Raw genomic sequence first — 10,265 nt, 5'->3', positions numbered from 1 at the left:
GGGAGATGTCTGGGTAAGAATGGTGGGTGCATGGTTGTGGTAGAGGCGGACACATTAGGGACATTTAACGGACTCTTAGATAGGCACATTGAGAAAAAAATGGAGGGCTAAGTGGGAGGAGAGGGTCAGATTGATGGTAGAGTGGGTGAAAAGGTCGGCACCACATTGTGGGCCGAAGGGCCTGTACTGTGGCGTTGTGTTCTATGTTCCCGGAGCACCTGGGAGAAACCCGTTCAGTCTGAGTGAGGTGGCGTAAAGTACACACTCAAAGACTCCGGAGGGCAGGTTTGAACACACAATCGCGGAGTTACAGTGTGCGGCCCTGTGCAGGGGAACACCTTCACGGGTGACATCAAAGATACTCGTCCATCTGCGAGGACAAAGGTGTTGATCTTCCTTCCCCCTGGATGCACCAAAGTGTGACAGCTGAAACCCGACCTCTATCTGCTCTGGGTGTGAGGCCCCAATGACACGCACAAGCGAGTTTCCCTGTCCAGGGAGTTACATAAACCATTCATTATTTATTTTACATAAGTAAAGTATTATTTCTGTATATAATTTTGACACATTATTTCCGTATTAAAGTCCAAAGTAAATTTATTATCAGAGTACATATATGTCACCATTTACAGTAGAACAAAAAATTATTTATTTATAATATTGTGCAAAAGTCTCGGGCTCCCGAGAAATGTTTACCTTTTGTCTTCTGCATTAGTGTATCAGTAGAAAAGAGCAAATTTTAGATTTCCAAACACTCATTTTCCAAAACCTTATATGTTACAGAGAAATGCCTTCATTTCATTAAACAAAGTAATATGTTCAGTAATAGAAAGTTTCAAATTAAAACTTGATTACTTTGTCAGTGTCTAGCCTAGGGTAAGTTGAACAAAGATAACAGGTGCTAACGACCAATGATGTTATGAGCTGAATGAACTAAACTAATTAACTGAAACAGAAATGGATGTGGAAGGAATCAAACCGGGACGAAGGATAACCAAACGAAAAGGTGGGGGTGTGGCTGATTTGTCAGTTTAATCTTCAAATCACCAATTCTTCTGCCGTGGCAAGAGTGAAGGTAGCAACAAGAGGTGGTTCGGTGATGGGGTGAATGAGACGAAGTGAAGTCGTCCCTTCTGGTTCAGGATCAGATGGTCAGGGGGCAATAATGGTTCCTGAACCTGGAGGCTGTCACCCCTTCTTCCTGATGGCAGCAGTGAGGAGAGAGCCTGTCCTGGGTGGTGGGGTCCCTGATGATGGATGCTGCTTTCTTGTGACAGCAGTCTGAGTAGGTGTGCTTGGTGAATAAATGAATTATATCTGGTTCTGTGCAAAGGTCTTGGGCACATATATACAACTAGGGTGCATTATTTTGCATGGTACTGCATTTTTTGCATAGACTGCACAGTACCGCATATTGGGAATGGTAAGCGTGGAGCCCGCAGGAGGTGTGTGGGACAGGTGGCAGAGAAGGAGTGCCAGGGGTGGGGGGGAGAGGCACGGTGTCATTTGATTCCAAACAATTGGTTTATTGATCATTACAGAATATCTGTCTGGTGCTTCCCCCTCCTTTCCAATTCTACACTGCCATCACAGAGACAATGCTTATATCAGCCATTACTGTCAGAATCTTCTCACATGTAAGAACTATAGTGAACTGTTGGGTCAGGAGAACTGTGGGACAGTGTGGAGGGAGCTTCATTCTGTGTCTGATGCCGGGAATGTGTGCGATGGGACAGTGTGTGAAAAATAATAACAATAATAAATAAATATTGAGAACATGAGATGAAGAGTCCTTTAAAGTGAGCCCATAGGTTGTGGGAATATTTCAGTGAAGGGGCAATTGAAGTTATCCACACTGGTTCAGGAGCCTGATGGTTGAGGGGTAATTACTATTTCTGAACCTGGTGGTGTGAGTCCTGAGGCTCCTGTACCTCCTTCCTGATGGCAGCAGGGAGACAAGAGCAAGACCTGGGTGGCTATAATTGTTGAATGTTGCAGTTTTTTCATTGCATGTCACACCTTGACCAACACATCACAGCATCCAGACCATCTCCTCTTGCTGCCTCCTGGAGCCAGAGGTCCCATACTAACAGGTTCAGAAACAAATATCACCCCTCAACCATCAGGCTCCTGAACCAGCGTGGATAACTTCACTCACCCCAACTCTGAACTGATTCCACAATGAATTGACTCACTTTCAAGGACTCTACAACTCGTGTTCTCTGAATTATTTTTTGTTTGTTTATTATTTTGAACTTTGACTAAGATTGACAGAGTGAATCTCCCTCCACACTGTCCCATCACACACTCCCAGGGTCAGACACAGAGTGAATCTCCCTCCACTCCGTCCCATCACACACTCCCAGGGTCAGACACAGATTGAAACTCCCTCCACACTGTCCTATCACACACTCCCGGAGTCAGATACAGAGTGAAACTCCCTCCACACCGTCCCATCACACACTCCTGGGGTCAGATAGAGAGTGAAGCTCCCTCCACACCATCCCATCACTCACTCCCGGGGTCAGACAGAGTGTAGCTCCCTCCACACCGTCCCATCACACACTCCCGGGCTCTGAGTGCATGAATTTTATACATCTTTGTTCCAAACTGGTGATCTGTGCTAACTTTACATTTTATTTTACTAGGACAATATAAAACCAGTTTCTATTTTGTATTTTCTTTTCACATCTTTAATTCTCACACCCCCAGGTTCAGGAGACAGTGTTCAGAAACTTCCCTGCAGAAAATGAAAAAGGAAAAGACAGGTTAGACACAGAGTGACTGATAGATGCATGCAAAACACAGTTTTTCACAGTACTTTGAGACACGTCACAACGGTGAACCAACTTTCCCTTGCTGGTTACAGGTTTATGGGACTGTCGGACAAGACTCAGACTGGAAAGGGTGACTTGATGACTGGTAAGATTGGCAAGTTCAGTGCCACTCACCTTCTCCTGTCTTTCTGCCCGTCTGGAGGTTATTTATTGGAGGATCTCCCCGAGCAATCTCCTCCCCGCCTGCAAGAGAACAGAGCAAAGGTGAAACCCCTCTTTCACAAATGCTGGGAAACTTCAGGGAAATAGGGGGAGCCAAAACAAGTGCCAGGCGTTGTTTTTCACTGTGGGTGAGGATGTTTACCCAGAGGCAGGAGATCGGGGCTGAGGAAAGTTGGATCAGCCATGATGAAATGGTGGAGCAGACTCGATGGGCCAAATGGCCTGATTTTACTCCTATGTCTCACGGATGCATGGAAGGCACTGTCAGGGGTGGTGGCAGATACTTTAGGGGAACTTATGGAACTCTTAGACAGGCAAATGGATAATTGAAAAAACGGAAGGCGATGTGGGAGAGAAGGGTTAAGTCGAAGTTGGAGTAGCTTAAAGGGTTAGTACAACATCTTGGGCTGAAGGGCCTGTACCTTGCTGTAGTGGTCAATGTTCTATTTGGGGGACGAGGGGGTGGATCAGTCACAGAAACGAAGGAAGTTCTCACCTTTTGTGCATCGCCCTGCTCAGGTACAGTGTTACCAGCAGCCCGATAATTCCCACTATGACTCCGACTGCACAGACAATAATCCCGGATGTGGCCACGGGAGGAAGCAGGTCTGTGGGATGAAGTCAGGAGGGCAGATTGAGTCCAAATTCGGCACGTCCCTGAGGACTCTGACCAGCCTTTTTTTTAAAGGTGCCACCCTGGATAGCATCCTAACCAGATCACAACACATCACGGAACCAATATCCTCTCCGTGGACTCTGTCTACACTTCCCGCTGCCTCAGTAAAGCAGCCCATATAATCAAAAACCCCTCTCTTCCCTTCTGCCCCGTTGGGCAGAAGATGCCAAGTGCATCCCAGCAGGCTCAAGGATAGATTCTACCCGCTTGAAGGGAGCCCTTGTGTGTTAAAGCTCTCGATTTCTCAATCTACCTCAGTGTGGCCCTCGAACTTTATTTGTTGGCCTGCACCACACTTTCTCTGTAACTGTTTAAACTATATTCTTTTAAAAAATTATCTTATTTGAGATACAGCCTGGTACCAGGCCACAGGCGGCAGCTTACCGATGGTTCATAAAGCAAGAAACACAACTAAATACTTTATTAATAAGACCTTTTCTTATGATCATGATAAACAGTCGCCGCAAACAGTGAAGGGGTACGCGGGTGCGGTGCAAAGTCGGAGCAAGGTCTAGGTTGGGTAAAGGCTGAAACGTGGGTCCAATCTCAGAGTGTATTGATGTAACAGGGCCTGGGGCCTACAGAGGGGAACACCCTGATGTTTGTACAATGTAAGCACCGGGCCTGATGGATTGAAAATGCAGGGTGTCGGCACCGGAGCTGCTCGCTGCCCCGCTGTGCTCACTCTGCTCTCTGCGGAGGCCGAGGCTGGCTGACTCTGGCTTCGGGGCTGTGAACTCCACCGCGTGATCAACCAAAGCTCTGTGTCTTTCCTTCAAGATGCTGTTGCTTGTTTGATTTGTCTTTTCTTTCTCTCTTTGGGTGTTAATTAGTGTTTTGTTAATGAGTTCTTTTGGGTTTCTTGTTTTGTAGCTGCCTGTAAGGGGACGAATCTGAAGGTTGTATAACGTATACATATTTTGACAACAAATGCACTTTGAACTTTGAACGAGCCCATGCCACCCAATCACACCAATGTGATCAATTCAACTATCAACTCAGCCCCCATGTGACCAATTAACAGGCGGATCTATACATCTTTGGGATGTGGGAGAAACTGCTATATCTAATGTTTCAAAAATATTTGAGTAATCTTGCATATATATTGGTTGATGCAGCATTCTTGTCTGTTTAAATAATTCATTATGAGTTACATACATCAGCAGGCCACAGTGTGACACGCACACGCCTCACATTGAATAAACATAAGTTAGATCAGCATTTCGGACTCCATTGAATTAGTTTAATGTTTTGAAGTTACGAAAAGTGGCAGAAAACAGAGCCCTTGATGGAAACCCACAAAGTCATGGGGAGAACTTATAGACAGGTGCTGTAAAGTGTTTAGTCCAACCACAAACAAACAAGCCACTCCATTTCTGTATTCTGTCCATTTTTCTTTTTACTGCCATTATGTACTTATTCAAGGAATATACTGCTTGGATGGTAAACAAAAGCTTTTCAGTGTATCCTGGTACAATGTTACAGTGAAAGCCCACCCCAATCTGTCCCTGCCACAGTCTGCACCGACAACGACTGGACCCAGGTGCGGAGGAACAACAAACTCTCATGCAGGGACGGAAACGAGAAACATTCTCAGAGCAAGGACCCTACCATAAGTGTTGGTATTTATGGGGGGGGGTCCCAGGAAGTGTGTTGGTACTTGGGGGGGTCCCGGGTAATGTATCGGTATTTACAGGGGTTCTGGGGAGTGTGTTAGTATTTACAGGGGTCCCGGGAAGTTGTACCAGGATCTCCGGAGTCTCAGGAATGTTGATAAAATCTAGCGGACTGTAAGGATGTCCAGATTGAGAGGCCTCGATGTTTACAGCTTTGCTCCAGAACAGTAACCTCGGTTTTGGATACGTGACCCATGTTAGTCTCTCTCTGCCCCTTTCCCAGCCAACATACCTAGTGAGACGGTCAGCCCTCCATCAAGGCTGAGGTGTGCTGCCCGACAGCTGAATGTGTCCCCGTCCTTTGGCTCGATGTCAATGTACTTGTAGACGTTGAAGGTCCAGTCTGACTCCACCACCAGTGGGGACGATCGGACAGGCCCGGTGAATGGCTGCCCGTTGATGAGGAAGCTGAGCTCGATCTCGTTAGGGTAGAAGTTCTCAGCGTAACAGTACAGGGTGTTCGAGCTCCCCGGAGCATAGTCGTCTTCCGTGTAGATGTGGATGGTGGGTTTCTCTGGAACACGGAGCAAAGGTCACCGTGAACAGGTCAAAGGTAAATGCAGATGTGGACAGGTCAGTGTGAACGGGGCAAAAGTAACTGTGAATGGCCACAGGTTTGTTCTGAATGCAACCAAACATGCCCCTGAAGTTCTGGGCAAATCAGGCATAAGAGGACCTCAAAGCTTCAGAGGAGGTTTAGCGAAAGGGCAAAGATCAGGCAGATATATGAAAAGGACAGAAGTGTAGCTGGTAGAGCCACTGCCTCATCGACCTGACAGAGCCAGAGGATGGTTCTGTTGGACTGAAAGACAATTAGACAGGCTCACAGATAGGAAAGAGACATTGGCCAAATGCAGCTGAAAGGGTCTAGTTCAGTTCAGAATGGGCCATGAGAAGGTTCGAAATGTTTATAAAATTGAAATGTTCACAAATATTCATAAATCAAAGTGTTGAGTTGTATGAGATGCCATTGAGGTCAAATTTGGAGCATTGTGTGTACTTCCGGTCACCTATCTACAGGAGTGATATCAATAAGATTGAAAGAGTGCAGAGAAAATTTACGAGGTCTTAAGTACTTGAGTTATTGGGAAAGGATGAATAGGTTAGGACTTTATGCCCCGGAGTATAGGAGAATGATTTGATAGAGATGAACAAAATTATGAGGGGCGTAGAGAAGCTAAACGCGAGCAGGTTTTTTTTTCCACTGAGGTCCAGAACTAGAGTTTGTGAGTTGAGAGTTAAGGGTGAAGTGAAAGGGAACCTTAGAGGGGTTGAGAACATGGAACGAGCTGCCATCGGAAGTGGCGGATGTAACTTTGATTCAATATTTAAGAGATGCAGCTGGATGGGAGGGGCATGGAAGGTGATGGCCCGGGCGCACATCGATTGGATAATATTTCGGCATGGACTAGATAGGCCGAAGGGCCTGTTTCTCTATGTGGCGACTCACTTTTCAGGACACTCGAACCGTTGGAGAACTTCATCATTTCTTTGATGATGCCCTGCTCCCAGGCCTGGATCCCGCTTGCCCTCTCCTTGAAGTGGTTCACCTCGTCTTGGCCAAGTTCCTTTATCCCGTCTGTCTCGGCTCCATTGATGAAGAACATCTGGTACTGGTAATCGTAGAAGAGAAAGGGGGAGGTGTTCATGTCGAAGATGTGGCCGTTGGTTTCGGAACTCGGAGTGTGGCTGTAATACAGCCTTTCAGAGACACTTCTAAACACTTGGAACAAAGTTAGAAAGAAGTGAGACATATGCCCACCCTCTCCTCGACCGCGTCCAAAATAAATAAATTAGCAAAGTACATCTACAATCACTGGCCACATTATTAGGTACACCTGCTCGTTAATGCAGCTATCTAATCAGCCAATCACGTGGCAGCAGCTCAATGCATTAAAGCACGCAGACATGGTCAAGATGTTCAGCTGTTGTTCAGACCGAACATCAGAGTTGGGGAAGAAATGTGACCTAAGTGACTGTGGAGAAAGCGTTGGTGCCAGACGGGGTGGTTTGAGTATCTCAGAGGCTGTTGATCCCCTGGGATTTTCACGCACAAATGTCCTTAGAGCAGTGGTTCCCAACCTGGGGTCCAGGGACCTCTCGTTTAATGGTTGGGGTCCAATGCACAGAACAGGTTTGGTCCCCCTGGTTTGGAGTTTACAGAGAATGGAGTGAAGAACAGAAAAAAATCCAGTGAGTAGCAGTTCTGTGAGCAAAAACGGCTTGTTAATGAGGGAGGTCAGAGGAGAATGGCCAGACTGGTTCAACCTGACAGGAAGGTGACAGTGACTAAAGTAACCACACGTTACAACAGTGGTGTGCAGACGAGCATCTCTGAGCACGCAGTCTGTTAGAACTTGTCGTGGCTGGGCTACAGCAGCAGACAACTACAAACATAAACCGTGGCTGTCGTAGAAATATTAACTGGGAACACCTGAGTGACCTTGAGTTTCGTTTTAACAGTTTAACATGATAGCATGGACAGTCTCCACCGCCAACACATCTCTGATTTTTAGATTCTGCATAGCTCACCATGTACTACCCTGAGATTCATTTTCTTGCGGGCATTCACAGTTTTGTTGAGGCCCTCCTTTGGTCGGGGACAATTAATACTGCATCCTAATGGTCTACGTGGAGACCGATACAGTTTGGCACCAGCCAGTATCTCTCGTGTGGCCAATCAGCATTTAACTCAACGTAGGGACTCCAGCTCCAGATAATTCCTTGCAGTTTATTCCCGAAGCCTACCCCATGAGTGGGTATAGCCTCAAGGCAGCAGAGGTTTGAGAGTTTTCCTTCTACAAGATGAGCTGCCAACCACATCTGCCCGAAGCGACTGGTTACGAGGAAAAGGCAGGAGAATGGGGTTGAGAGAGTAATAAAAAAGGCCAATTGTATAGCAGAGCAAATCCGATGGGCCCCAATTCTGCTCCTCTGTCTTACAGTAACATTGCCACCACTAAGCCAACTATGTAATGCAAGTCCCAAGTTACCCCCATCCACAAGGCACTCACCAATCTCCTCTCCCGTTGCCATGGGCAATAACAGGGCCATTAAGAAGCCGACGAGGTCCATGTCTGCGGATGATCCCCTCTCCAGAAGCAATAAAAAGATGTGAACTGGGACTGTCCTGTTAACGATAGGGGCTGAGAGTCTGGCTGCTTACGGTGAAGCAATTCAACCCCGCTGCTCGTGTGTCGGTTTCACAAGTAACATCAACTTGACAGCTACAGCAACAATCCTCAACTGGCAACGGTTCAGCTCTTAAACCGGTTCTTCAGGAAGTAGCAGGTTTAAATATACATTCAGGAAATTTTAGACCACGCAGCACAGAGCAGTTATTGAAGGTGGAGGTTTTGTCAAGTTACAGTGTTTTGTGAAGTCTGCCCGCAGCTGTGTTTGGATTTAGTTCACAGGATGGCTGACTTTGTCACAGAATTGAATCACACCAGATCCCAATTTACTTATCATGCGTACATTGAAACATCTCTCAGTGGCTAACTTATTAGATACCTGCTGAAGTGTTTGCTCGTGGTCTTCCGAACTTCAAGGTTCAACCTATTGTGCATCAGATGCCCCTCTGCACACCACTGCTGTAACTTTACTTTCTTTACTTTATTGTCACCAAACAATTGATACTAGAGCGTACAATCATCACAGTGATATTTGATTCTGCGCTTCGTGCTCCCTGAAGTACAAATCGAAGTAAATATAATAAATATTTAAATTATAAATCATAATTAGAAAATAGAGAAGGGAAAGCGAGGTAGTGCAAGTCAGGTCTGGATATTTGGAAGGTACGGCCCAGATCCGGGTCGGGATCTGTTTAGCAGTCTTATCACAGTTGGAAAGAAGCTGTTCCCAAATCTGGCCGTACGAATCTTCAAGCTCCTGAACCTTCTCCCGGAGGGAAGAGGGACAAAAGGTGTGTTGGCTGGGTGGGTCGTGTCCTTGATTATCCTGGCAGCACTGCTCCGACAGTGTGCGGTGTAAAGTGAGTCCAAGGATGGAAGATTGGTTTGTGTGATGTGCTGAGCTAGGTTCACGATCTTCTGCAGCTTCTTCCGGTCTTGGACAGGACAACTTCCATACCAGGTTGTGATGCACCCTAGAAGAATGCTTTCTACGGTGCTCCTATAAAAATCAGTGAGGGTTTTAGGGGACAGGCCAAATTTCATCAGCTTTCGCAGGAAGTAAAGGCTCTGGTGGGCTTTCTTGGCAGTGGACTCTGCTTGGTTAGACCAAGTCAGTTCATTTGTGATATTAATCCCGAGGAACTTAAAGCTTTTGACCTGTTCCACCTGCGCACCACCGATGTAGATGGGGTTGTGCGGTCCGCTACTCCTTCTGAAGTCAACAACCAATTCCTTAGTCTTGCTGACGTTGAGGGGTAGGTTAACATGTGGTTATTTGAGTTACTGTCACCTTCCTGTCAGCTTGAACCAGTCTGGCCGTTCTCCTCCGACCTCCCTCATTAACGAGGTGCTCTTGCTCTTGCCTACTGCTCTCTGGATGTTTTTTTGTTTTTCACATCATTCTCTGTAAACTTTAGAGACAGCTGTGCTGGAAGTCCCAGGAGATCAGCAGTCTTTGAGATAGCCAAATCGCAACCGTCTGGCAGCAACAATCATGCCATGGTCAAGCAGTAATTTAGATCACGTATATTTTGAGATTCAGCACGGAATAGGCCCCTCTTGCCCTTTCGAGCCACACCACCCAGCAACCCCCAATTTAACTCTGGCCGAACCGCAGGATAATTTACAATGACCGATTAACCTACTGACCAGTAGGTCTTTGGACTGTGGGATGTAACTGGAGCTCCCACTCGGTCACAGGAATCTCCTTACCAGCAGCGGCGGACATTGAACCCGGGTGACCGGTACCGTAAAGCGTTGCGCAGGGAGGCTTCTTCCA

General features: G+C 46.6%; 1 protein-coding gene across 2 annotated transcripts; it reads right to left on the bottom strand.

Moving 5' to 3' along the window:
• Window positions 1-678: 678 nt before the first annotated feature.
• LOC132380656 (RLA class II histocompatibility antigen, DP alpha-1 chain-like) lies at window positions 679-8,589 on the bottom strand. 2 transcript variants are annotated; one of them, XM_059949613.1, is made up of 6 exons: window positions 8,366-8,589; window positions 6,802-7,074; window positions 5,584-5,865; window positions 3,496-3,607; window positions 2,952-3,020; window positions 679-2,740 (listed from the first exon to the last, which is right to left on the bottom strand). In XM_059949613.1, the coding sequence occupies exons 1-5, from the start codon at window positions 8,424-8,426 to the stop codon at window positions 2,981-2,983; spliced, it is 768 nt and encodes a 255-aa protein (XP_059805596.1). In that variant the 5' UTR covers window positions 8,427-8,589; the 3' UTR covers window positions 679-2,740; window positions 2,952-2,980. The 2 variants fall into 2 exon arrangements, with proteins under 2 accessions (XP_059805596.1, XP_059805597.1); XM_059949614.1 differs by lacking the exon at window positions 2,952-3,020.
• Window positions 8,590-10,265: the final 1,676 nt, after the last annotated feature.

Source organism: Hypanus sabinus, chromosome 24 (genome assembly GCF_030144855.1).
Source record: "Hypanus sabinus isolate sHypSab1 chromosome 24, sHypSab1.hap1, whole genome shotgun sequence".
NCBI classification, from domain to species: domain Eukaryota; kingdom Metazoa; phylum Chordata; class Chondrichthyes; order Myliobatiformes; family Dasyatidae; genus Hypanus; species Hypanus sabinus.
This window is presented reverse-complemented; position numbering and strand designations above follow the sequence as displayed.